This window comes from Wolffia australiana, chromosome 2 (assembly GCF_029677425.1).
Source record: "Wolffia australiana isolate 7733 chromosome 2, ASM2967742v1".
Lineage (NCBI taxonomy): Eukaryota > Viridiplantae > Streptophyta > Magnoliopsida > Alismatales > Araceae > Wolffia > Wolffia australiana.
The window spans coordinates 16,170,942-16,198,102 of NC_135836.1; the positions used below are offsets into that span (position 1 = coordinate 16,170,942).

The window sequence follows — 27,161 nt, forward strand, 5'->3', positions numbered from 1 at the left end:
TTGGCAAGGAGTTCTTTAGGTTTCAGGAGGGAATTCCCAAATGAATTTCTGGATGGATCAACTCAAATGCGAATCAGGAGATACAGTTGTTATCGAGAGAGGGTGTTCTATTGTTTGATGAGAGAAAGCTTAGTTTCGCAAGGAGAGAAAGAAAAAGAGGTCCACCATGTCGCTTTGAAGCCATAAAATCCATTAAGGCGACGTGTTTAAAAAAATACAGAAAATGCAAGTTGTTTGGATCTAGAATTTGAGCATACTGTTCAGAGAATTTGATTAAAATAGATGTACAAATATATTTTTTAATGATGGATACATTTTTTTAACGCATGGACTCCCCGGGATAAATTGATTGACCAGCCGGAAATTAGGGAAGGTGAAACACAGAATATATGTACCCATCTTGTTATAAACGTAGAATATATGTAATTAGGGTTTAGGATGTCTTTTTCTGTAAAACATTCTCCACCCTTAATCATTCTAATTACATTCTCCAGCATCAACTGAACGCAAATCTTGTGAAACATCCTTTAAAACCTTCAGCCTCATTCACTTGAATAACACGAAGAACATAAGGATGCTTAATCGAGGAACAACATTTCAACTAGTCACTAACATGATTCAGCATCATCATACATGAATTTGAACCTGCGAGAGGATCTGATATTTCCTATGACGTAAAAAAATCTGTACACTGTTCGAAGATATGATAGTTGACAACAGAGAATCGAAGCTATAGTGGCCTCATCTTCTTCCTCCCCTCTCTCATGAAAAATGACGGGGCAGAACAAAGCGACAAACTTACAACTGCAATGCGAGGTCCGGCTGCTGTGAATCAGCCACTCCAATCGCCGGCGGCGAGCCCGGTGATTGGAATCTGACGTTGAGATCGGGCGGCGGCGTTGACTCCGGCGCAGCTCGCAACGACAGACCCCTCCAGTTGGCGCTGCCAATTTGCCTCTCCCCTGTTTCAATTGGCGAGGAATCTTTTGCAGCGTAAAGAACGCCACCACCGCCTCCGCCAGCCCTGGAAACCATCTCCAGGGCGCCCGTGTGTGTAACTGGCTGCGCCGTTGCCTGTACTATTCTCCCAAATTGTACCATGCTGGAAGTAACCCCGGAGTTGAACCCATTGATCACAGGGTTGCCATGCTGCAGCTGGAACGGAGGCTTTGGCGTCGGATCCACCACCCCGCCGCCATAACCAGGCCGGGCAGAGAACACCGCATTCGGACTCGCTGTATCCGATGACGGTGGTGGCGGTGGCTGGACTTGCCGCTGCGGCACCGGTTCGCCGACCCAGCCACGACCAAACTTGGCACCCGGGGGCAGAGACTTCTCGATCAGCCTTGAGGCAATTTCCCATCCCACCGGCCCGAGGTTAGCAGCGAACCTTGCCAGGCTCCTGGCATAAGCGTGCTCACCGTGGAGCCCAACCTGAGAATCACCCATCACAATATGAGAGGGAAGAGCTTCACTTTTGATGTTTACATGGAGAAAAGCGATTGCCCATGTTGAGACAAGGCAAGAGCAGGGAAACTTACGGGCACCAGCTGCCTCCTCTCGCCATCAAGAACAGCAAGTACTGGTGGCTCTTCCCAGCCTTTAGAATGAATGGGCTGATTGTAGGTGTGCCGCCTGTTCTCGTCTGAGACAGCAACTTTTTTCCCTATCTTCATCCTCCATGATGAACCTGACAGAAAACGAGAAGTATAATAACTACAATGGCCTGTAACCGGTTAATCAGCATAATAAAATCACATAGGTCGTTGGGCGGACCAGGGTCATCGGCTGATTTGTCTCCAGTCCAGAGAGATGCTTCGCTGTTGAGGAAGCGATGGCTGTTGTCGTGGGAGGAGTTTGACCATGTCAACATATTGTCTCCAGCATTGGCAAGAGTCGCGTCAGAGAAGTCAACACTGGCGCGGTCGCCCGGTGATCTACCGGCTAGCTTCTTAGCCACACTCTTGCCTGGCGGCCTACCCCTTCGTGGAATCTTGGGCTCATCATCTTCGCTGTCTTGCCTGAGATTCTCAAAATCTTTTTTTGCAAGCTCTTGTATAGATCTCGCCTGATAAAATTGAAAGGATAATATTATTAAGCCCACAAAAGGATAATAAAGGGGGAATGCAGGTCATCTCACCTGACGAAAGTAGATGGTGTCAGGGGCATTGTAGCTCATAGCATTTGAGCAGATTAGGAAAATGTCTTTCTGCATACGACAGTCTTGTTATCAGAAAGTGAACTGAATGTTTGTCAGATGGGATCATCGTTCATCCCTTTTGAATATAAAGTAACCCATGTCAATGCCACAGGCATTCATTCCGTCAGGATTAGTCATTGATTTTTGAAGATTTTGGTGAATACGAATGCCCACATACAAAATACATGAATATGGACTAAACACAACGTCTTCTAGATCAGGATTGATTATATCGCCACCAATACGACAAATCACAATTTGTCGACAGACACATATCAAGATATATATGTATATAGGTAGGTAGATGGATATATCTAGATAGATATATAGATACATAGACAAACATAGATAGACAGATAGGCAGATCGACAAATGGATAAAAAATCATAACTCTAAAATTAGAAGATCATAGCATATCGAAGGATAAAAACATACTTTAACGACACCAAAACACCTCTCAACATTCGAGATAGGACAAATATCTAATTCTGATGGGTAAAGATTTGTTCCGCTTTTCGGCTTTAAATGGTTCTTTACTGACCCACCTGTTGGTTCATAGTTCATAAGGTTTCATATTTTAAGGTTCTTGGCATTAATTTTTTTTTTCATTGCACAGAGCATTTGACTCACTTGGGCAGCCAAAACATGGTCTTTGATGACATGCCAAGAAAGACAGTTAGGGGGGAAATGAGAGTAGACACGACAAAAAATCTCTCATCGAAGGAAATTAAACATAACGAAAAAATTCTGACAAAAAAAACGATCAAGTATAAATAAAAAGGACTCCAACCTCGAACATTTCAAGGTTTTTGTAGAATCCGTCAGTGAGCCTCTTTCTCACTGTGCCAAAATCCATAGGATGCTTAATCACATCGTGGTAATCTGGTAGCTGAAAGAAGAATACAACTCTTAAATGACATGAGAGAGAACCAGAATACGTATTTTCTTCCTGGGTTTTCAAGGCAGGGAAAAATGATCACACCTCGTCGGGATCGACCGGCTCCGAGAAAACAGCGTAGGTATCCTTTCTGCGAGTAAATGATGAAACCATCATGAAACTAAATTTGAAATTATTCTCATAAAAGGACAAAAAGTAATTAAAAAGAACACTTTTTTGTCCAGTGAACTAATCCAGAGAGATTATAATTCTCACTCACTTTTGGAGCCTGTCAAGGATGAAGACTAACAGCTTTTTGTCTGGCAAAGGCGTTATGACCGGTGGATCTGATTGGTCACCTGATTGGAAAATGTGTCAAGATCAGAAACGTTTAAGCAGAAGTTTTTTTTGCAGGGTCATTAACAACATATGCGTGAGGAACTGACCTTCCACGGCTTGCGGGTTAGCGCTGCACAACTCCTGCAATTTCAGAAGCTAATGTCTCAACAAGAAATAAAAGTCTTCGACAAGGAAAACAGTTGAAAAAGTTCAAGGCAAATCACGTAGATTAAATGATGGTAGAAAAAAGATAGTCAGAACCTTAGTCGGGGATAGATATTTGAAAACATCAGCACTAATGAAACATAAAGATTTGGTAGATAAGATTCAATGCACCGGCAATCTTTTCTCAAAATCAGCGGACGATCCGGAGTCTTAGCGATGACCATACCCTTTTGAAAAAAAAAAAAGAAAAGAAAACTTTCCTTCAAATTGAGCGGAATCCAAAGTCGGTCAAAGCAGAAATAATCGAAAATCAGAAAAATTCGCGCAGGTTGACGCAAGATTCAACTTTCCACCGCCCCAGATAATTTTTTGACATATGCGGTTCAACCCATAGACGATCTACTCTCATAATCACCGGAAAACAGATGATCGCGGCAGAAAAGCCAAAATCAAAGCGATCCGGCAACGATGACCATTTTCCTAATACAATGCCGATCAAAGACGGTCAAACGTTTGAAAATCTGAGAAAATTGAACCAAGCTTCATCCTTTCCCGACCGCCGATACATAACTGATAGATGAGGCTCAATCCACAGACTTTCGTCACTCAAATGCAGCGCACGGTCGCCGCAACGGAAGTGATCTATCTAGAAAACAATAAAAAAAAAGAACCCTTCTCTCAAAATCCTTCTGAATCGAATAGGCAACGCCGCGATCAAACAAAATTCAAACGCTCGAAAACCCCGCAGAATTCGCGCAAGTTTCAGAGAAAGCCCGACCTTTCCCGGATCAGATCCAGGAGGGGCACCACCGTCTTGCTTCTTCTCGTTCTTCGATTCGGGGCTTCCATCGTTCTTCGATTCGGGGGCAGACGAGTCGGAATCGGAACGGGTTTCCACGGACCTGGCGGCGCCGTTGGCGTGGTGCAGGCGGAGAACGAGCTTGAGCTTCTTCTCCCGCCTTCTGCCGCTGCCCTCTTCTTCTTCCTCTTCGTCGTCGTCGTCGTCTTCGTTGGGCGGGCGGGCGGAGCGGCGATTGGGAAATCTGAGGTAGGGATTGGGGCTAGGGTTCTTCCTGCCGGGGTAGTCGTGGTTTTCTTCCTGCTGCTGCTTCTGAAGGCGAAGGCTGCGCTTCTGCAGATCTAAGAGAGAAGGTCGGCCCTTCTTCTTCCTCTTCTTCTCTGCCGGCTTTCCCATCTCGTTGTTCCCCTTCTCTCCCTCCTCGGCCCCCCCTTTCTCTCTCTCTCTCTCTCTAGTCTCTCTATACAATATACCGCTTTTTTCCTTCTTTCCCCGGTTTTCTTCTTCTTCTTCTCTCTCTTCGCTCTCCTTACACTCTCTGTCTAGTTTCTGTTCCCTTTTTCTCTGTATCCTCTCTCTATTCTATTTTTTCTTTCCCCCTCTCTCTCTCTCTTCAACCTTTTTCTCCCTGTTCTCTATTCTCTCTCTTCCCCCTCTCTCTGCCCTCTCTAGTCTCTCTATCTATTCTAATTTCTATCTCTTTCTCTATCTATTCTATCTCTCTCTCTCTATCCTAAATTTCTATTCTATCCCTCTCTCTCTCTATCTATTCTAAATTTCTCTCTGTTCTATCTCTTTCTCTCGCTATTCTCTCTTTCTCTATCTATTCTAAATTTCTCTCTATCCATTCTTTCTGTCTCAATCTATTCTAAATTTCTCTCCCTATTCTCTCCGTCTCTATCTACTCTAAATTTCTCTCTATCCATTCTTTCTGTCTCAATCTATTCTAAATTTCTCTCCCTATTCTCTCCGTCTCTATCTACTCTAAATTTTTCTATCTATTCTCTCTTTCTCTAATCTCTATCTGTTCTAAATTTCTCTCTCTACTCTCTCTGTCTCAATCTATTCTAAATTTCTCTCTCTACTCTCTCTGTCTCAATCTATTCTAAATTTCTCTCTCTACTCTCTCTGTCTCAATCTTTTCTAAATTTCTCTCTCTACTCTCTCGGTCTCAGTCTATTCTAAATTTTTCTCTATTCTCTGTCTCAATCTATTATAAATTTCTCTCTCTACTCTCTCGGTCTCAATCTATTCTAAATTTCTCTCTCTATTCTATGTCTTAAATCTCAATCTATTCTAAATTTCTCTCTATTCTCTCTGTGTCAATCTATTCTAAATTTTTCTCTGTTCTCTCCGTCTCAAATCTCAATCTATTCTAAATTTCTCTCTCTCTCTATTCTCTCTGTTCTCTCCGTCTCAAATCTCAATCTATTCTAAAATTTTCTCTCTATATTCTCTCTGTCTCTATCTACTCTAAATTTTTCTCTGTTCTCCCTTCCTCTAATCTCAATCTATTCTAAATTTCTCTCTATTCTCTCTGTCTCAATCTATTCTAAATTTCTCTATCTATTCTCTGTCTCAAATCCCAATCTATTCTAAATTTCAATCTATTCTATCAGTCTCAATCTATTCTAAATTTCTCTCTCTATTCTCTCTGTCTCAAATCTCAATTTATTCTAATTTCTCACCCTTTTCTCTCTGTCTCAATCTATTCCAAATTTCTCTCTCAATTCCCTCTTTCTCTACCTAGAATAAATATCTGTCTCTATTCTATCTTTCTCTATCTACTCTCTCTTTCTATATCTATTCTAAATATCTGTCTTTTTTCCCTCTTTCTCTATCTATTCAAAATTCTCTCTCTACCATCTCTCTTTCTCTCTCTCCCTATTATCTCTACCATCTCTCTCTCTCTATTACTACTCTCTTCTCTCTCCACCATCTCTCCACTCTCACTCTCTCTCTATTCTCACTCTATTCTCTCTTTACCATCTCTCTTTTCTCACTCTTTACCGGGTAAAGAGGGTAAAGTTTACCCTCTCTCTATCTCTCTACCATCTATCTTTCTCTCTCTAAATTCTCTCTCTTTTTGTCGCCCCACCCACTCCCGTGCAGTCACGTGATATGTGGGCCCTGGTCTAACAGACACGTGGCGGATGACGTCCGCCCCTACGTCGAACCTACATTTCAAAAAAGAGTAAAAAATTAAAATTTCCTCCGTCTACCTCATTTATTGCATTAAAACAGAGCTGCTCCATTTTCTAAAATATCGGATAATAATCCTGCTCGGAAATTTCCACGTCATTCTTTTTAAACTCCCCTAAGTACAACAGTTGAAATCTTGGCTTAAATGTGGTTAATGCGGGCATAGAGATCCGCAGAGCATCCGAGCCGTTGATTCGGTGTTCCCGGAGGCGAGAAGATCGGACGTCTCTGAGCGGAGGTCTGCCGCGGAGAGAGAGAGACGGAGGTGAACGTTCGAAAGCACATTAGAAACACAAGAGGAGAGTGAGAGAGGAGAGAGAGCGGAGGGCCAATAGGAGGCGAGTACGAAGATCGATGACGTGGCGTATTTTAGATCCCGCTCAAAACTCCGGATTTCATCTTGGACGATCGTTTGGATTTTAATTTCCCTCGCGTCCCTTCTCTGTCGCCCTTCATATCGCCCTCTTCGCCTCTCGCGACTCATCTCACCGTCTCCCTTCCCGTCTCCAACCACTCCCCGCGACATCTGATCGCCTTGTTCTTCATCAGGTGATGCCTCGTTCTTCCTCGATTTCTTCCTATTTGTTTGTTTTTGTCCGCTTTTTTTTGTTTTGTCACTTTGTTTTACCGTCTGAAGATGTTCGAATGTCTTTGTAGATCGCAGCGATGAAAGGCGGTGCGAAATCGAAGGCTGAGACAACCAAGGCGGATAGCAGGTTTGCGATTTGATTTCTTCTTCTGCGATCTCCTGCCAGGGAAGATTGATGTTCTTAACGATCGAGGTTAACTGTGCAGGCTTTCAGTAAAGAAGAAGGCTCCTGTGAGAGCCGCTAGGACTGCGAAGAAGGCCAAGGATCCGAACAAACCGAAGAGAGCGCCGAGCGCTTTCTTTGTTTTTCTGTACGATCTCTCGTTCAGAATACGATTTATTCCTCTCTCGTGCTGTTTATATATAGCTAATATTAATCCTTCTCAATTGGTTCCTCTAGTGAGGAATTCAGGAAAGAATACAAGGAGAAGCATCCGGAGAACAAGTCCGTCGCCGCTGTAAGTTCCAAGTCAATTAACATCAACTAGAACTCAAATCTTTAATTTTAATTTTAATCATAATCAGGTTGGGAAGGCGGCCGGTGCGAAATGGAAGACCATGTCCGAAGCTGTAAGAAATCCCTTCGACTCAGTATTAAAATTCAATTATGTATGCTCAATATTCATCACACTGATTGATTTCAGGACAAAGCTCCTTACGTGAACAAGTCAAACAAGAGGAAGGCGGAAGTTCAGAAGACAGCAGCTGCATCTGCGAAGAAACAAGTTCGTTTCTTCCGTTCAGAGATCATCTACTTCTGATGATTATTTCCAACTAAAATAATCTTTGATTAATTTAGGAGACATCCAGTAGGGCTGCGGCGGATGACGACTCCGATAAATCAAAATCCGAGGTGAACGACGAAGGCGATGATGAAAGCGAGGAGGTAAGTTCAAATTTAGGACATTAAGTTCATTTGGGATCTAGATTAACGAAGTTTTACTATGAAAACTTACTTGCACAGGAAGATGAAGACGATGAGTGAAGATGCGCCGGCGCGGGAGGATCATACACGTCTGCACTCGTCTCCTTCCTCTTTATAATCTTTGTTCATCCAAGTGCTGCTTTTGACAGGTCTGTGTGGATCTTGTACTATCCCGGACTGCTCCTGCCCACCATTTCAGTCTAGTCAATGCAACTTTATCATCTCTCTCATTTTCTTTCATTAAAAATATATATAAAAAACGGAAATCGATCACTTTCCTAAAAAGAGGAGAAACTTTCTCGCGACTACAAATTCAAAAAAAAACGATTGAAAACGCGAAGAAGATGATTACCGAAGAACAGATTGAAATCCTTCGTCATCAGATCGCCATTTACGGCGGAATCAGCGAGCAACTTGCAGATATGTACAGAGTATTGTTAATTCGCCGTGAAGGTGGTGCAGATCTATCTTGATCAGGTTCGTCTTCTTTTTCTTGAGCGATCTGACGGTGATGCAGAGAGCGAGGTGTGGGATCCGACGGCGGAGACAATTCCGGTGAGGGGGCGGTGGACGCCGACGGCGACGCAGCTTAGCGTTCTTGAAGGGGTGTTCGAGCGGGGAGAGGGAACGCCGAGTAAGCAGAAGATTCGGGAGATCACCTCTGCGCTGACGTTGCACGGCGACGTGTCCGAGAAGAACGTTTACAACTGGTTCCAGAATAGGCGAGCGCGTTCCAAGAGGAAAGCGGAGGTTCCTCTTGGATGATCTTCGATGATCTTGAAACCCAAAGTTGGTTTTTGATTCTGTCTCGGAGGATTTTTTGCTCTGTTTCTGGTCGTCTGTTCTTAGATTGATGATGATGATGATGATCATGGTGGGTTTAGAATTAATAATAAATTTGTTTGCTACCCGAATAAGAGCACAATGAAGGTTTTGTTGTGATTGCGTTGATCAATCTCGTCCCTTCCTTGGTAGTCTCAGCTGCATTCAGAATCAAATATTATTTCTCAAAAACAATTCTGAAATTGAATGAAGAATGTTAAGAAAGGGAAATTAGTTGGATTTTTTCGTTTGATTCGCGAGAAAAAAGGAGAATTCTAAAAAGGGAAACTGAATATTTCTCTCTCCCTGTTTCTCACTTGCTGGGTGGAGTGTCAAAAAAGGCAACGAAAAGTTTCTTATAAACAACCTTTGACTTACTACTCTTCGAGCATGCAGAGAAAATAAGAATGAAAAAAAAAAAAATATTCTCTCTACTTTGACTGGCCAAGAAGAAAAGCGAATCTGAAAAGTAATTTTTTTGTAATGAGGGGGTATTTTCATTTTTTTGTAGGTGCGACTTATTTCTAGTTTGACCACGATGGAAAAAACAAAAAGTCTTTATATGGCAGTCAACAGATTTCTAATTGACTGATTTCTGTTTTTTGGTTTGCTGGGACAAGGGAAAAAATTCTAAGAAAGAAAATCAAAAGGAATAAAAACGAAACATGTCTCACCCTTGATTTACTTCTGGTTTGACTCGGCGGGCTCTTGGACTGTCCGAGAAATGAGCGTCGGTCAATCTCCATGGGTTCCTGACGAGGGCACAAAGTAATAATTCAATAGTTAATTCTACCAAATAAAAAAAATAAGACACTGAAATAATCCAAGATAAATGTAATTTCAACAATTTCTAATCCATGGAAGAGACAATAAAGACGGAAACCTCATTTTCAGACGAGACAACATCCTCCTTGACGTGCAGCCGTTCCCGGAAGAAAAGAACCTGCATCGCAATAAATTCAAGGAGGGTCAACTGTGCCCGTGTCATTCGTTGACTTAAAAGTCAACTATCAAGTCAGCAAGACCGGCAAGCCATCCAATTTACCTTGTTCAACAAGTGTGCCGTCGACGCGTCGGTGGACAGGATTTGAAGACCCAGGCAGTTAGCTGGAATGGCAGAACAGAAAGGGCAGCCAACGGGCCTGAACACGCATCCGCCTTCGTCGCTCCACACATCCCGGCGCTGAGAATCTCCAAACGTCTGGCCACTGAGAACGCGCCGGTCAACGTTCCACATGTCAACGACGACGACGACGACTGAAACCAGCTCCATTCTGGAGAGAGCATTCTCGAGAAAAAGTGACAAGCAAGGATTTGAAGATGCCATCACCAAACACGGGACGAGGAAGCGGCTTTCGGTGAGGCCAAGCGAGTTCCAGCAAGCGCAGCAGGATAAATGCAATTTCTGCACTTTGACTTCCGTTGACTCGGTCAATATTTTGACTCCGTCTTCATCTTCTTCAGTCTGAAGCGTTTCATTTGGCTTTAGCTCTTGAGACTTGTCAACAGGGTCTTGGAAAGATGGCCGGACTGCCCTATCATCATCATCAACAGAATTGGAGGAGAAATTCAGCTGATTTTTTCTTTTGTGGCATTTTGAGTTGATGCCGAGAGATTCTTGCTCGAGTTCTGGATTGTGGCCGGGGGTGTTTAATTGTTCAACCTCCGAATCTATGGCGAAGCATGGGGCCTCGAGAGGAATTTCTTCAGGCATGGATGCTGAATATGAAGCAAAAGACGGTTCTAGAACATCTCGAGAAATATAGTCTTCCGACAGTATCCTGAGATGATCATCATTCTCTTCTGACAAGAACAACGGAGAAGGGCTTGCTGTTAGCCTGAAAAAGAGGGCTTGTTCAAATTTTGACATAATTGACTAATAAAATATAGTTTCGGGATTTTTACCTTTTATCATGCTCAGTGTCTTGGGTGAGCTTCTTTTTCTGTCTTGAATTTGGTGCAACATTCCCATATTTGAGAAGATTTTGGGATTCAACTTTTATCTTTTCCGGGGGCTTCGATTCCTGGTAGTTAAATTACAGCTAATTGCCATGGTAGAAAGAACATTTGAAATTCAGGAATGACATAAGTGTGAGTAAGTCAATTGTCGGACCTTGGCATTCTGGAAAAATGATACTAATTCCTCCAGCACCAATTGAAATGACTCAGACTGCTTGAGGGAAGTTCCAATCCATTTAGATATATAGGCTCGGTTCCTTTCCTCCTTGAAACGTTCATCTGGACCATCAACCAAACTAAAATTTCATAAAAATAAAATGCTTAACTAAGAAAAGTTACGAGGCTTCGCAAGAAACTTTTTTTTTGAAGAAAGAGGGAAGATCAGACGAGATCTGTGATCAACCCGTTCACTGAAACATTTTAAGCCACAATCTACTGTGATCTACTGAGGCTGAAGCTTATAAAGAAAGAAAATACCTAGGAATATCACGGCGCCATAGTCAGATCTGTGCCTGATGCAACGACCTGATGACAAGAGAAAAAAATGAATCCCATAATTTCTGAGGAAATTTATGAAATAAGATAATATGTGAAAAGTATGAAAAGTTAAAAGTTTGAATGAGAAAAAATTTAAGGGAGGCGGAAGGGCAAGGAGAAAAGAAGCAAATAACCAGCAGCCTGATTGAGGGCACGGAATGCTTGATGACAGTACCACACATTTCCACCGAGGAGATTCTTAGTTGACCTGAAAGTATCATTATATTTCTTCTTCAACGCCACTTGAAGATCATTTCTGCAGGATCAAACGGTCACAAATAGAGGCACACGGAAGAGATTTACAGAAAAACGAAGTTGAGATAGATGCTCACATGTTGGGAAACGGAATGCCAACAATCACCTAATTTTTTTCATTATCAGAAAAGTCAAGGAATAAACGATGTTCAGCGGACTAATGTAAAATCAAAAGAAAAGATTCACATATACAATCAAAACGGGCGCATCTCATGAATAAAGGATACCACAGCTCGAGCATCATCATCAGAAAAGTTAACTCCCTCTGACACCTACCACAGCAATGCACACGATCAACTTCCCTTTAGAAAGGTATGAACACATGTATTTTATTTAGACAAATGATTTCTATATGTCCAGCACAAAAAAAGGAGAAAGAAATAGACCTTTCCACGACACACAGCAAGAAGAGCACCCCCTTGCCTCTCTGTAGAATTTTTTGGCTGAATTCCGGGAAATCTCTTCATTTGCCGTTTCTGCATCTCATTCATCTTTCTCGGGCCATTAGTTTTACTAACGCGGACTGATTTGAAGTAGGCCTTCAAAGTACGGTCAAAATCACCAGTATTGCCTCTTGGCTCTGCAAAGGACCAAAAAAAAGGTTACCTCAAGCCGTTCATCAAAAGTCTTTCTAGGCGCAAGTAACAGTTGAATTGAAGCCACTTGACTAGCACAACAGTAATATAAGAGAGATATCAAACATAGTTTAAAATCATGTGGGTAAGAAAGGCTTTGAATGTACACATTCGAAAGTTATCTACTGGAAAAGTTAAACAAAAAATTATCTCATTTCATAGGACGTACCGACAAAAAGGTGTTTCACTGCATTCAGCTGAGACCACCTGCCAGTCTGCTGCCACCGGATATGGAGCTTTTCCAAAAATTTATAACTTGGAAAGAATACTAGTATCCCTCCTGGTACAGCCTTAAAAATCTCTTCCAGCGAAGACCCAAGTTCATCCTTTCGAGACATTATTCATTTCATGTATATTCCATTAATTGTCACAATATCACAAAATAATGTCAACGATAACCAAAAAATACCTGGAAGGTGTAACCTTCTGATGTTTTAAAGCTGGCATTGAGACAATAATTTTGAGGGCCTTTAGAAAGCACATTAGCATAGAGCTGCAACGATAAGAGCACAGAAAGACAAACATAAAACAGAAAGCATGAAGAATACATAGACACCCTTGCCAAGAACAAACCTGTGATTCTGCGTCTATAACATGTGGGGCTTCCATGCAAACATCAAACTCTACCCCCAACTCAGATGAAAAAGAACCCATAGGGGACAATGTTCTGGTCATAAAAACTGAGGTAAATCGCAGACTGAGGATGTAAAAGCAGGCACCCCTAATAAGGTACTTTAAAAGGTAAACATTTAACATACACAGGTCTAGAGGTTAAGAGCAAAAGTGCATTACGTGTATACTTGTCGCACCATTACTAGACTATGTATTTTATTTACAACCCAATTGGTTATTGGAAAGGGAATGAAAACTCCAGTACATTCAAGACACAAAGCAATAACAAAATAAAGAATGTGAAGCAAAGAGTAGAAAGAGACAAAGATTAGAAGGAGAAGACAGGAGAGATAGGTATGTATGCCTAGGTTAGGTCAGTTTATTATGTTCTGTCCACAGCAATATGTTAGAGTCCTGACAATGACAACCAGAACCGGTCAACAAGGCTCGGTCAACAACTGAGCCTCAGGTGAGAAAATAACCAATCCTTGAGAGTCTAACGCTTAGAAATACCCCCTTGTAAGGTCATTTGGGACACCTCTTGATGAATAATCATTTTGTGGCTTCTCAGCAAGAACTTCCAATTTGGAAGTTTTTGAGGGTTTGTTCACTTATCATTCTCTTTTTCTCTCTTTTGCTGTTTTTTTTTAAGACAATAAGGAGGACCACCCAGTACTGGCGATCAACCTGATGCTATTAAACTACATAAACAATTCATACAAATAGTGACCAAATTGATCCTCTCTTCACCCAGTCTAACCAGTACGATATTAGCATCTTCACATCGTGAATGACACTATCCATTGATGCCATCCTCCCCCTAAAAATCAACTTTGTGTGGTGCAGCCAGATTGCCCATAGCACCTCAAGAAGCCTGCCCCATTCCTGCGTGCTCCTGTATCTGCCGTCCTGATAGAGTCCCAAAAGGCCTTGTCAGAAGAGACATCCACCCCTATGATCTGCTGCAATGTCCATAGTCGTGGGCAAACTGACATGTGAAAAAGAAGGGAGAAAAATCTTTGTCATCCCTTGAACACATAATGCATTCTGCTGAGGACGTGGGGACCAGTCTTTTCCGGAAGACTTGTGTCACCAGACGCCGTCTCCTCATCAGCCAACTGAAGATCTGCACCTTAAAAGGAACTTTCTGTTTCCACAGCAAGGTGGATGTGGTGATGATTGACGAATCTTCCTTAGCTCCACCTCTGATCGTCATATATGCATCCCTAACCAAAAATGATGTGCCACACCGTTCCCAACCATCTCACGACTTGCTTGAAGGGCTGAGTTGTATAAGTGTATGTCGCATACCCAACAGCTCTTCAAACTGTAGCTCTGACAAGGGCCCCACCAATATTGGATTCCATGCTTGGTCCCAGCATGCTCTGACTCTCCTGCAAGTTACGCGCAAGGGAGAAAAATCCTTGGGAACTCCACCTTTAGAATACTTTCGACCAATTACCAATTAAGAATTGGAAAGCAGATCCATCTCCAAGTTTGTCATCCAAGAACTCTCGGATACGGGGGAAGACTTGTCGCATACCACGCCAGAATGGCGACTCCCCTTGACTTTTAACCAAGCGCCTCTCGCAATCAAGCTCCAAGTCATACCTGTCCTTCAGGACATTCAAAACAATAATGGCCAGGTTCATAGACTGTAGAGGAAAAACCCCAACCCTCCCTGCTTCAGGGGTCTACACACTATGTCTCAGGAGACCAGAGACATCCCCTTTAGGCCTCAGATCCAGCTCCTCCCCAAAAAAACCTTCTCATTAATCCTTCAAAATGTTTTCCCACGCCTGTGGGTATCTTAAAGACCGCGATATAGAAAACTGGGATTTCTGACAGAACAAATCTCAGTAATACAAAACAGACTGCTTTTCTTCCACCAATACAATCCCCATTCCACCTTTTCTATCATTGGTTTCCACTCTGCCTCTCCAATCTCTTTTGATAATACACTCCTCTCTCTCTCTCTCTCTCCCCCTCATCCTATTTCTTGATTTTGTTAGATCTACATGGGGATCATAACACAATACAAGCCATCACAAACTGTACTCCCCCGAGAGACATCAAAGAATTATGAGACTTTGTTGGGCTAGCAGGATAATACAGAATTTCATCCACTGATTTGAAGCCATCGAACTTCCAAGGACAAATCTACTAAAAAGGATAAGTGTTAGGTAGATTGAGAGGCACAAAGAGCAATCATGAAGATGAAGACAGCACAATATCTTTTGTTATCAAGATTGAGGCCATGGGAGATGGAGTATAGGGTGGCATCTTTTAAATGGTCGTATGTGTTAGGGAAACCAATTGAATATTTTGCTTGACATAAGCCGGCATGAAGAATCCGAAGGCTCACATAGTAGAGATGGGGGAGCAACTTGCACTGCAGTTTTAGGCTGTTATCAGCCAATTGCATCAATCAGCATATTCAATTAAAGGCTTGATTTCATTGCCACCATGATGACCCAGACAATATTGATACTCAAACTTTGAGTCCAATCTATAATTGTTGTCAAGGTATTTTATTCATACTTGTCCCCTCTTTGTCTATGGTTTGACTGGAGAGAGGGATAAGACGGACATGGACTGATGATAGGGATACAGATACTATTTAATGTAATGATGGGTAAAAGAGAAATATTTTGTTAAGAGTTCTCGTTTCTACAGTTTTACTTTCTCTTCCTGATCTTTGTATTTACTGTTGACGAAGGCTTCAGGTTTCTGGAACCGACTTTCAAGGGTAAAATATAGTGACACGCTAATCTCCTTCATATCCAAAGTTGCAACAAAAACGGGAAGTTGAGAGACTTGTGAAGATAGCAGCAGGAAAAATAGATAAATCCACTCCTCAAACAAACCAGTTTGTCGACCCCGAAGGGAGTATGTCGGGAACAGACAAGAAGAGGAAAATAACCAAAAGGAAATAGACTACGGATGTGGCTGAATCCACAGACGGACCGCGTGGAGAAGAATCGGATTGATCCTCCCCTCAGTCTTGGAGGATCTCCTCGACTGGTCGACTGAACTCCAATTCTCCAAAACCCAAAGAGTAGCTTTCATGAAGGTGCACCATCTTATTTAACATATCGAGTGTCTCTATTTTTACAAAGGATCTAAGCGAGCCTTTCAACCTGCCTTTTACATTTATATTTCCTGATTTGGCTCATATCATATAGCAACCTAACTCCAAATTTTTTTTTATAGCCTGGCTTTGAAGCCAACGATTGCCAACCTAGCCACGCAGTAGTCAATAATGGGACACACAGATACTTAAAACATGTAAAAATATCATTACAGTAGAATCTCTCATGTAACCCAAATACACTTTATAAGTCAAAACACCGAGGTGAAGAAACAAAGCATTGTAGGTCAAATTTTATTTACAGCAAAAATCCACACATTGCAGTGGACTGGGTAGAGAGCTGCTATGTGAAGCAGAGCATTCAGTGTGAGGAGGAAGTAGTATGCACCTATATTTGGTGGCCCATCTCTAACTTAATTATGAACCTAATTATGAAATAAATCCTATTATGAACCTAATCAGCTGTTTAAGCTGTCTTATAAATGTAAAAGGACATATTAGTTCACATAGATGATTATTTTAACCATGACAACAAAGTAAAGATACAATAAGTAAATAAATATTTATTGATAGAATCACCCAGATTCCGAATGAAAAACTGTCACCAGATTTGGGGCTCAGAAGAACAAATGAGTGTACTAACCCTGATGTCAGAATTACTGATAGAGAAAGATTAGCCATTTCTCTGAAAAAAATCCCCGGATTCATGCACCAAAGGCTCAGCGTATGAGCCCATATTTTGGCCTTATTACCTGCGTATAATTTTAAAGAAACATACATAGAAATGGCAGTCAAAAAATAATCCAAAGGTTAATGAACCGTTTAATGCAAAGTATTGAGGGAAAAAACTAATTGGTGAAAAGCTATAAATAATGCAGAATACAAAATAATTGAAGAAATTAAGAATAAAAAAGAGACTCAGCCCTCATAATAAAATTTACAGTTCATTACAAGTTTTTTATAATGGGGGAGGGGAGAGAATCTGAAATGGGCTCATGCTAATGGGCTACTTCATAGAGGCTTAAGAGAAATAGAGAAAGAACTCCATTCAACACTCCCCCTCAAGCGGTGACTAGATATCATTCATTCCCAGTTTGTGATACGTTCTTGAACTATCTATGTAATTTGACAACTGAAAGATGATCTTGAAACGTCCCTTTGACAGTTCTTGAATATGTAACTGTCTCCAAGATTGTTCGCTATGATAGAATTGAAAGAGAGGTCGAGAGAGAGGGAAAGTGATCACAACTCCAGCGTGGTTGATTGCCTCCCTTGGAGCAGCAGCTTCGATTCCACGGGACAGAGTTGTGATGCCTGGGGAGAGACGTGAGAGGACGGGGAACAAGAAGAGGTAGGGTTAGTGCGAGAGATGGCAGGGAGAAGGAAGTAAGAGAAGTTTAGGGAAGAAGAGAGTGGCTTACGATGGAAATTCTTCATGCCCCCATCTTTCTTCCCTGTATGTATATATATACGGGAGGAAGCCCAACGGTTTGGGCCTAGTTGGGCCGATAGAATGGCTTGGATGACTTACCGGACCCCCGTTTGGCATAACAACGGCCCGGTATCATATCAGTTTGCCACACAACCCTTGGAAGCAGGGCTATCAGACTGCCTAAGGATTTGCAAACGAGCTTCAGTGTTTGTGGAAGGAAATCTGTTTTTACTGGCCACCCCTTAACAACTCCATGGATTGTGGTTATATTCTACGTGACAGTGTATCGTTATCTGAAGGGAGTACGATTGGAAAGCGAATCTACTTTAACTCAATTATTCAATCGTGAACATAAACTGAACATTGAAGATACCATAGTACAAGTGTGTAAAAAAGAAATTTGCCTGTCTATTCCGTGAGGATAATGCAGAGAGTACAGCATATGTAGTTGAAACGCATACCCCCAGATCTAAACCTTCATCACAAACACAACCAGGACAACGTCAATGAAAACAATTTTCTCCATTGACAGTAAGGGCATCCATCATTTTCCATGATGAAAAACACGTTTCCAGATTTATGTATCCATTTGAATATGGATACTTTTGTGTGTAACATATGTCAACTGGCTAAGCATAAATGTACTACTTATCCTCTTTCCTTAAATTGAGCAACACATTTGTTAGAGCTCGTACCCATTGATGTTTGGCGTCCTGGTCTTTCTGACTTACTTGGCATCAATTTGTTTTTAGTTCTTCTAGGCGATATGAGTTGCTCTTGTTGGATCCATCTTATGAAGCATAAATCTGATGTTACCACTATTATCTAAGGGTTTCTGAGTATGATTTACTGCCAGTTTGAGGTAGCAGTTAAGAGATTCTGCCCTGACAATGGACATGAGTTACCGAATTCGGACACTGAGAATATCTTTATGAACCAGGGCATTATACGTGAAACTTCATATCCCTACACTCCTCAATAAAATGGGTTGCCTAAGCAAAGCTTAGACTGTTAGGCTGTCAATGTTATGTCCATCTACACTCACACCAAGCCAACAAATAGGCTCCACGAGCCACTGTCTGTGTTTATTGGATATTTGAATACTCAGAAGGGAAAGTGCTATCACCCTCCTATGAGGCATACCTTATTCCTACAGATGTCATATTCAACGAACAGAAACTCTATTTTGGACAAGCTCCAGAAAATGACAATATCACTTACCCCAGAATATTATCTTCTTCACCTACTTATCTACCTTTGAACCAGCCTAGTGAGGGGCAGCTAAGTCATGGTCCCCTGCCTACTCACAAACCACCACTTCACACGGGGACTAATCCGTTGTGTTACGCACTTGGAGACTCTAACTGTGGCGAGCATGCGCCATAATCCTCAGTCAAGCGAGTCCCCAATTACTAGGGTACAACCCTATCTCTCATGTTAAACATGCCAAAGGTCAGGTCAATTCCACTAGTACAACAACCAAGTTCCCAAAGCCCTGAATCTTTACCAAAAGACCCGTGATTGCAACCGATACGCCTATGCCTCTTCAAGATAGTACCCACATCTGTCATACTACTTCCTATTGATTCAGTGATATTCTCACATATCAGAATGGCACACCCGCTCCTAGAGCTTTTTTATTGGATCTTCAACAAGTCATTATTCCCAAGCCTATCCATGAAGTTATCACTCACCCTCAATGGTGAACTGTTATAGAGGCTGCGGCAAAAGCGCTTTATTCTGATCACACTTGAGATCTAACTTCCTTACCAGTAGGAAGAGTGCCATAGGCTGTCAATGGTTAAACAATGTGAAGTACAGAACGGATGGTCAACATGTGCACTACAAAGCATGGCTAGTTGCCCAACGATGTACCCAACAGTATGGTGTGGACTACAAAGAAACCTTTGCCCCGGTGGCAAAAATGAATACTATATAAAATTCTAATTTCCTTCATGGCGTGTCACAATGGGGAACATACTCAATATGATGCAAAGGTTTCTATGTGAAGCCCCCTTCAGAAGGAGCTGTATGGATTGCCGATTACTGCTCCTTCCTATGTGGGAATCTATTCACAAGGTGCAGAAAGAAGCAAAGAGGCATCTCTCGCTCAGGCATTGAAACCAAATTTCGTGCCTTAGTCAAAGGCATCTGTGAAAATCTTTGGATTTTGAATCTTCTCCACGAATTGGAGCTACCTCTCGACCAACCCACTACACTCCTTTGTGGCAATCAATCTGTTATTCGTCTTGCTCATGATCCCATCCAACATGAAAGCGCCAAACACATGTGCCTCTGCTGCCACTTCATCACGGAGCAGCTGGAACAGCAGATTCTACACATTCACTATGTGCTTTGAAAGCACCAACTGGCTGATTTCTTGACCAAGGGATTGACCAGGATTCAGCATGATTATCTTGTGTCCAAGATGGGTATGGATAGTATCCACTCTCCAGATTGCAGGGGGGTGTTGTGATGTAGCACATGATACTCATGTGCTATGTTGCACTAACCACAAACTAGCCGTTGTAACTGCCATGTATTTTTCTGGGTCAGTATATGTAAGTTATACCATCACAGAACTTAATTCTGTCTTCTTATTCTTCTTCATCGTCCCCACGCTTCTGCTGCGGCTGAAGTTTTTTTATATCTCTTCCTCTCTGTCTGTGTGATCTCATCTACTCAACCCCATAAACTTGGCAAACACTAATAGTTGAAGCTTTTGATAAGTCTTAAAAAAGTTTCCAGGACAAAATTTGCATTCTGAAATTATAGTAAAACATACAATGTGCTAATTTGAATGCACATGAAAAAGATTCAATCAAACACTAAATTCATTAATATTTTCAAAAATTCGATTGAGCACTAGAGTTGCATAAACAGTGGTGCTGTAAGCATAACAATCCATACAAATTCATGAAGATGCCAAACCAAAACGCCTTACCTTTGGTTTTACCAAGGCGTTGTAGTACTAACTGGTAATCAATTGCATAATGACAACCCTCAACGAAAATATAATATAGTGAACAGAAAAGACCTGCAACATCAAGCAGTACTCATCCGGCATCAAAAAATTCTTTCCCCAAAACTAAACACACAGATTATACCCTCGAGTATTGTTGCAGACATCCCGCTTAGACACCCTTGCTCTGACACCCCCTCTGAATAATCCTTGATAGCCTGCACTAAGTTTAATATGTTACCATGAGACATGATGAAAGAGATAAATAAGAATGTCAACAAATGACAAGAATACAATTATTATATTACCTTTTTAGCACATCCCTCCAGTACTAGAAAGCTCTGAGGACAAATACCAGAATCAGCAAGTTCTCTGAGAGCACCATCCCCAGTCCAGCTGTTAGAATAAATGTGAAAATTTGTAAAATGGTACATCCTTAGGCAGCTAAGATAAAGAACTTTCGTATGGATTGGTTATCAGCAGTTGGAATTTGAGAAAAATACGAAAAGGTGAAGGATAAAATATAATCAATAAATTTCCAAAATTTGAATGATAAATAAACTCATGTCAACTGGAGAATAATAATTTCAATCTAAGTGCTTTCACGATGAGCAAAGTATACAAGAAACGACTTGCTTTTGATAACTCATGAAAATGTTAGGAACAAAGAATGTGAACCTTTCGAGGTCATGTATAACTTCTCAAATAACTGTTTTCTATCAATGGTACTTCTTAAAGCAAGCCTTTACACTCTGATGGAATCATACCTGTTTAGTAAAAATTGATGTATTTGAAATGATAATCCCGTCCATTTTTTGTTTGCAGAAAGATTTCACTAACCCTTATAAGAAATCATCTAAATAAATGACTAGTTCCCGTCAAAATTGCCAATCATGGGAAATCAAATTTGAATTTACTTTCACATCAATCGAGATTCATCTTCCTGCATTTAATTCACATCATTATAATGGTTGAATATCCTTGAAGGAAATGTTGTGGAGAGATACTAATGTTGGCCTCTAGCTTGGCTGAGTTCACTGAATAACTCTACCAGATATGCAGAGCCATACCATTTCTCATCAAACACAAATAAAAGTCCCAAGACAGTATTTTCAATTACATTATGTTACGGCCTTGTAATTCCAAAACTTGATTGAATTTACTAATGTCAACAATCCACTTGTCTGAAAGAAGGAAACGTAGACAAAGATAGGGGGATAGGTTGAAAATGTGGAAGGTTGGCGGAATTGATGACGCCTCCAAGCAGACGGGTTGGACAACGCCAAGACTCGACCTGGGATGCCACCCTCGAGCAGGACTGATCGTCTCAACGAGGAAGGTCAGAGAAGGAGCCTTCGAAGTGGGGGGCGCAGTGGCGCTTACCAGAGTCAAAAGCAACCATCTCCCTCCACCGGTTGGATGAAATAGTTTCTGCTAATGGGCCCCCCCGCGAGGGCCTGGGCCGACGTTCGTAGATGTGGTGTCGGATCGCATCACGTTAAGAATCTTAACTCTAGAATCCCCATCACAAACCATAGAAACCTTTTGAACATAAATAAGAAGTCATTGTCGATTGTGGTTTCATGTCCCCTAATTCAAGTCTTTTCCATTGATTGAGGTTTCATCTTATGATTGTAACAAAACAATTGATTCAGAAAAACAAGACACCTGTTGACAGTTTAGGGCGTCGTGTTCATTAAGGTACAATCCAAGTAAGTCATGAGCCAAAGTATACCATGTGGAACTAAGAAGATTGGGAAGCCATGAAACCTTTGTATGTTTTATTAGTTATATATTGCGCTGACTCTTTTTCGTTATATATTTCTTTCTCTCACTCTCTCTATATTATGATCGTACCACCCCAACGGTATATGTGACATTTTTTGTCATTAGGGGCATTTTAGTCATTTCACACTATGTTCGTATTGCCTTTCCTTTTATCTAGGACATCCCTCCCAATAGGAGGTCAGACAAGGAATATAATCAAGTGATTCCTTTCCCTCCCCTATGTTACATCCATCTTGCCAATAATCCATCTCTGTGCGACGTCCATCCCCCTAGGGCCTCTCCTCTCACCAAAGTCCTCTACAGCATCTCCTGTCCCTTTATCGACAAGCATTTCCGTGTCTTCCCCCTTCCTTCCGTCCTATCCCCGATCAGAACTCACAAGTTCTTATCACTCTCTCTCTCCTCCCTTTTTATCCCTTTGTATAGTCAACAATCATACATAGTTGGCGTTTCTATATGTCAATTGTCACAATGAAAATAAGCTCCACACAAGCTGCATACTTTGCAGTGTAAAGGATCACATTCTCCTTGATTTTCCTACTCTGGGACTACTGCTCTCAGCATGATTCTTATTTTTAGAACATTTGCAGATCCATTTCTTGTGAACGATTATTGAAATATTGATCGAGTATTGCATTGGGTATTGGATGACAGTCCTGCTACCTGTATTTCTTGGAGTTATTCTATCCAAGTATTAGCAATATCCTCTGGTCACAGATCCTTCCGCTCGAGCCTTTCTGCCTCAGCAGCCCGTTGCATAAGCGTTTCTTGAACAGGGAAAGAATATCCTTCACTCCCGCTGCTTCCCTCTTATTTATAGGTCACTGGTCTTTTAAACTCACATGTATGACCCCTCCACACGTGTGAGCCGATTTATTTTATTTGCTTGTTGAAGCGTCTTCGATACATTTTTTGAAAATAATGTATCAGATTCACCAAGGCATCAAAGCTTCAAGACAAATCTTATTTAATTTTGTGTTTCTTATTTCAAGGTAAAAAACCTAATAACGTTGATCTTTGCGGGATCTCATGTCATGTAACTAAAAATGAGCCATAGAACAACTTCCTAAATGGATACTAATGACTAACAGCATCATGTGCAGTATTATTAAAGAATTTAGGAGGAATTCAACAGAACAGGAACAAACCAAATGCTAGAGAATTTTCTTCTTTCATTTACCCCCAATGGCTTAGTCATAAGGAATGCATGCAAATTGGAATATTACAGAGCAAAATATTGAGAATCATAGACTTTGTAAAGAATTGAAAAAGGTCACTGACCAAGAAGAATAATGTTCAAAATCATGATATCCAAGATCATCTGTCCTCCGGCCTATCCAACTTATCATCCCCTGATCAAAATGCAGAAATGTTGAATCAGTAGTTCTCTTCCCTCTTTTATACCAATTTCCGTGCCCATTGAGCACATTGATGGAATTTAAAGGTACCTGAACCATGTCATGCAGCGGCTGATATGTTGAAGAATTCCCAGAATGACCATAACAGAGTTCCCCAAGCTCATGCTGCAGTCCTTAAAGTAATGGAAATTGAGAAGAAATATTAGCAATGAAAAATGATGATGGAGGTTGAAATGCCATACTGTGCAGAGTATCCTCATCAATATCAATGCTTCCAGCTTCTCTTGCCATGTCCTCGATGTTGCTGCGGAGAAATACCAACCTCAATACACATTAATACATCTAAAAATGCGAAGGAAATGAACTTATACAAAGTTACGAGAACAAGGAACATTTTGAAGAAAAAATTGAATTAGGTTGTTTGAGAGTTCCATTATTGAAGACGAGTCAGCGGACAAGTTTCTAGAACATGCAAGATTAATATCACTAACCAAAAGGTACAGAACTTACTGGGCTTCATCAAGAATTAAGATGCTCCCTTTAAGATCAACTTCCATTGCCTTGCGAATGATTGGATTTATGACATAGTTGTAAGGGCAGAAAACCAGATGAGCATCGACAGCCAGAGAACGAGCACCAAAATAAGAACAACCTACAGTATAAAATTTAAAATGAAAGCGGGAAAATTAGGGAAAATATGTCCTCAAATATATTAAGTGGAAGATCAAACCTTTTACGCTTCGACCAATTTTTGCAAGATCTTCAATATCGTGGACTTCATGGCTACCACCCCTCTTAATGGAAGGATGATCTTTCACTCTATTTGCATTTCTGGAAGTCAGATAGTAATTTTATGATCAGTTACCACAAATACAGATAGTTCAAATCTTCATCATGAAAATAGGCAACTCACTTGAATTCCGCGCACCCCATTTTTTCATCTTTTAAAAGCTTCTTACTGAAATTAAAAAAGAAAATAAGTTATATAGCATAACACAAAAGGGTAGAAGCTAGGAAGTATGTAGTTCTGTCTTATTCCATAGCCAAACCAGTTTTCATTCACTTCGTCGGATTTACATATGACTGGGTTAGTGCAGTAATGCTTTCGTGATGCCTGCAAAAAAAAATTGTTGAAGGAAAATAACATTAAAGAAAATATTATTAAGGTAAATTCTTAGTGCTGAAAGAATGTTTGTCAGGAAACACTACCAAACCAGATAAATTCAAAAATGATCATGAGAGGAAAGCTTGCAATTGGGAAGAGGTTGTTACAGAGTAAAAAGGAAAAACAAAAAGGTTTTACTCCCTCTTTCTATTTCTTCTAAGCATAGTATATACACGATGGAGTACAGCGGTCGTTTAACAATGGCTAGAATAGCCTTAAACAATGTGCAGAAAATGGGCCCCACGTGCTGTGTAGTAGTGCCATTAACAGATCAAAACACGCATCCACGAGATTTGATGAGAATTATATTTTGAAAGCTTAGATACTAAATTAGGACGATAAGGTGCAAGAGTGGAACTAAGCGCTGACGAGATATGAATCCCCGCCATAAAATCAGGGATACTTCATCTATATAACATCTAATAAATTTCTCCTTTTAAAGGGAAAAAATTTGGGTCTGGCACAAGAGTGAATGATTTGCTTCATTTAGGCAAAACTGAGAAATCAGGTGAGCTCCTGCGATGTATACCTTCACAAGTATGTCGAATGGTAAATTTCTAACTAAACTATGATATATTATTATTTCCATTTATCAACACTGTCAGCGAGACAGATGATATAACGAAACAACGCAACATTTATATAATTATCGATTCTCACTCAAAAGAAAAAAACGGATAACAGGTTTCAACATCATATGAAACCCCGCATAAAAAACCAAAATAATTAACCGTGAGAGGTGATGAATTATATAAAGACATCAACTTTATACAAAGAAAAAATTATAGAAACTTCTACACGCACTATTGATCTATATACACATATTCTAGACCCCAGCGTCCCACATGTTCCCCAAGAAACAAGCACATACCAAAACGGCCATAGGCACGCGGTATGATGTTTTGCGGTACTCATTGATGACCTGAGTAATTTGAGTATGTGTCCTCCTGCAGCCAAGTCCAACAGACAATGATTGAGTTCCACAGGAAAAAAACTGATCGGTTTCGCGTTATTTGATAGGAGAACACTATACTCACGAAGTGTAGTATATCCTTGGGGGGGCTCGTTCGCGCTTTTCACCGCTATTGCCGTGTTGGACAGTCGGTCTTTCTGAATAAAATTATGCGTCAGTAGAGAATAAATTCATCGCCGACAGATAAACACGCATAAGAGAATTTCATAAATTCTCACGAGATTCAGATTCTGGAATGAATCCGCCTCCATCGACAAACGGATCGGAACCTTTAGTTGCATTGCCGATTGGGGACGACGGCGAAGGTTTGGAGTACCTCGGAGAATAGTTCTTCTGCCATGACAGAGTAGAGCAGAGGAGAGACAATGTTTTCCCGGTACCGGTTGGAGATTCTAACAAGGCATGGCAGTGACCTTGCTTCTGCGCCCGATCTAGCGTAGATATAACTCTTCCCATGAACGCAAGCTGAGATCCGTATGCTTTGTGAGGGAAATCCACCGATATTCCGCCGATCCGGTAAGCATTGCGCTTCGACTTCGCATCGCCTTTCCGGCCGGTTGTCGACGCTTCCATCTCTCCTCGCTTGCCCCGCTTCTTCTTCAGATGAAGTGAAAGAACTGTTCCTTGTTTTGGCGGGTGTTTTATAAGTTTCTTTTCAAAAAAAAGTCTGTTTAGATCTGCATTTTGCATTTATACCCAGAACTTTATAGAAATACGTTTTAATCTCGTTTGTAGTATGACGTCACGACAAATCTACAAAGCGCTTTGCACCGTTCTTCGTACAAAGCGCTTTGCACCGTTCGCCTCTGCCACGTCGGATTGGTCGTTAGACCCCCGCAAAAAATTAAAAATTAAATGCGGAAAATATAAAAACTAGGAGCAAAGGAGCGGAGACTAGTGTCCCCCACCCCTCTCTTCGTTCTGCCGTTGATCTCTGTGGAATTTGATGGAACGAAAACCCTAACGTGCGCCTACGCCACGGCCGTACGATAATCTCGAGGAGCGCGGCCTGCGACGTCGCAGGTATTTCAATTGAGCGAATCTACGAAACAGGACCGAGGTTTTTCGGTTGTCTAATCCGAACAAGTATGGTTTCCGATTCTCGCCGACGTTTTCAAATTCGAATTCACGAGTGTTTCTTGATCGAACGGCGTCGGTTGCAGGTCCCGGATGTAGCAAATCGGAGAAGAATTCTTGAGAGAATTTCAAGATCCGAGCTCCTTTCAACGATAAATCTATGGGGAGCGAGTCAGCTCAGGCGGATGCTGCTGATTGCAAGTCTTTGCTCCCTCCGCGTAAGCGCCTTCTCGCCGGCCTGAAGAAACAAGACGCCGATTGTTCAAAACCTGCCTCCAAAGACCTCATGAGACGATTTCGCTGTCTCTTAAACTCCGAAGACTTAGCGCCGGAGGAGATCATCGAGAGATTACGCTCTGCGGCTGTGTCTGCCGCTAAGGACGCGGCCGCCGCCAGGGC

At 41.4% G+C, this 27,161-nt stretch overlaps 4 protein-coding genes across 4 annotated transcripts; 2 read left to right on the plus strand and 2 right to left on the minus strand.

The window, feature by feature from the left end:
• Window positions 1–634: 634 nt before the first annotated feature.
• LOC144716995 (uncharacterized) lies at window positions 635–5,040 on the minus strand. Its single transcript, XM_078592301.1, has 9 exons — window positions 4,360–5,040; window positions 3,524–3,557; window positions 3,358–3,436; window positions 3,183–3,228; window positions 2,991–3,089; window positions 2,141–2,209; window positions 1,777–2,068; window positions 1,542–1,690; window positions 635–1,434 (listed from the first exon to the last, which is right to left on the minus strand). The coding sequence occupies exons 1-9, from the start codon at window positions 4,774–4,776 to the stop codon at window positions 799–801; spliced, it is 1,821 nt and encodes a 606-aa protein (XP_078448427.1). The 5' UTR covers window positions 4,777–5,040; the 3' UTR covers window positions 635–798.
• Window positions 5,041–6,974: 1,934 nt separating this feature from the next.
• On the plus strand, window positions 6,975–8,319 carry LOC144716997 (HMG1/2-like protein). Its single transcript, XM_078592303.1, has 8 exons — window positions 6,975–7,131; window positions 7,240–7,298; window positions 7,378–7,482; window positions 7,572–7,629; window positions 7,697–7,741; window positions 7,816–7,896; window positions 7,971–8,057; window positions 8,136–8,319. Exons 2-8 carry the CDS (start codon window positions 7,249–7,251, stop codon window positions 8,154–8,156), a joined length of 447 nt encoding a protein of 148 aa, XP_078448429.1. The 5' UTR covers window positions 6,975–7,131; window positions 7,240–7,248; the 3' UTR covers window positions 8,157–8,319.
• Window positions 8,320–8,425: 106 nt separating this feature from the next.
• LOC144716998 (WUSCHEL-related homeobox 8-like) lies at window positions 8,426–9,051 on the plus strand. The gene is made up of 2 exons (XM_078592304.1): window positions 8,426–8,549; window positions 8,614–9,051. Exons 1-2 carry the CDS (start codon window positions 8,441–8,443, stop codon window positions 8,859–8,861), a joined length of 357 nt encoding a protein of 118 aa, XP_078448430.1. The 5' UTR covers window positions 8,426–8,440; the 3' UTR covers window positions 8,862–9,051.
• Window positions 8,951–26,283, minus strand: LOC144716996 (RAD3-like DNA-binding helicase protein). The gene is made up of 28 exons (XM_078592302.1): window positions 25,904–26,283; window positions 25,750–25,822; window positions 25,584–25,659; window positions 24,597–24,661; window positions 24,461–24,505; window positions 24,278–24,378; window positions 24,058–24,199; window positions 23,790–23,851; window positions 23,638–23,720; window positions 23,471–23,541; window positions 20,710–20,797; window positions 20,547–20,619; window positions 20,384–20,476; window positions 16,651–16,759; window positions 12,878–12,971; window positions 12,714–12,797; window positions 12,474–12,630; window positions 12,056–12,249; window positions 11,897–11,941; window positions 11,747–11,775; window positions 11,549–11,670; window positions 11,355–11,402; window positions 11,032–11,156; window positions 10,824–10,942; window positions 9,964–10,756; window positions 9,802–9,861; window positions 9,593–9,670; window positions 8,951–9,077 (listed from the first exon to the last, which is right to left on the minus strand). The coding sequence occupies exons 1-28, from the start codon at window positions 26,256–26,258 to the stop codon at window positions 9,048–9,050; spliced, it is 3,414 nt and encodes a 1,137-aa protein (XP_078448428.1). The 5' UTR covers window positions 26,259–26,283; the 3' UTR covers window positions 8,951–9,047.
• Window positions 26,284–27,161: the final 878 nt, after the last annotated feature.

Bases quoted from the DNA above. Each gene is read 5' to 3' on its own strand.
- LOC144716995 (XM_078592301.1), bottom strand. From the start codon at position 4,776: ATGGGAAAGCCGGCAGAGAAGAAGAGGAAGAAGAAGGGCCGACCTTCT. The intron at 2,210-2,990 runs GTTGGAGTCCTT...TGTCGTATGCAG, and splicing joins AAAACCTTGAAATGTTCGAG to AAAGACATTTTCCTAATCTG. The intron at 1,435-1,541 runs GTAAGTTTCCCT...GGTGATTCTCAG, and splicing joins AGAGGAGGCAGCTGGTGCCC to GTTGGGCTCCACGGTGAGCA.
- LOC144716998 (XM_078592304.1), top strand. From the start codon at position 8,441: ATGATTACCGAAGAACAGATTGAAATCCTTCGTCATCAGATCGCCATT. The intron at 8,550-8,613 runs GTGGTGCAGATC...ACGGTGATGCAG, and splicing joins ATTGTTAATTCGCCGTGAAG to AGAGCGAGGTGTGGGATCCG.
- LOC144716997 (XM_078592303.1), top strand. From the start codon at position 7,249: ATGAAAGGCGGTGCGAAATCGAAGGCTGAGACAACCAAGGCGGATAGC. The intron at 7,483-7,571 runs GTACGATCTCTC...TGGTTCCTCTAG, and splicing joins AGCGCTTTCTTTGTTTTTCT to TGAGGAATTCAGGAAAGAAT. The intron at 8,058-8,135 runs GTAAGTTCAAAT...TTACTTGCACAG, and splicing joins GCGATGATGAAAGCGAGGAG to GAAGATGAAGACGATGAGTG.
- LOC144716996 (XM_078592302.1), bottom strand. From the start codon at position 26,258: ATGGAAGCGTCGACAACCGGCCGGAAAGGCGATGCGAAGTCGAAGCGC. The intron at 23,721-23,789 runs GTATGGCATTTC...CATTACTTTAAG, and splicing joins TGATGAGGATACTCTGCACA to GACTGCAGCATGAGCTTGGG. The intron at 9,671-9,801 runs GTTTCCGTCTTT...TGCCCTCGTCAG, and splicing joins TTGTCTCGTCTGAAAATGAG to GAACCCATGGAGATTGACCG.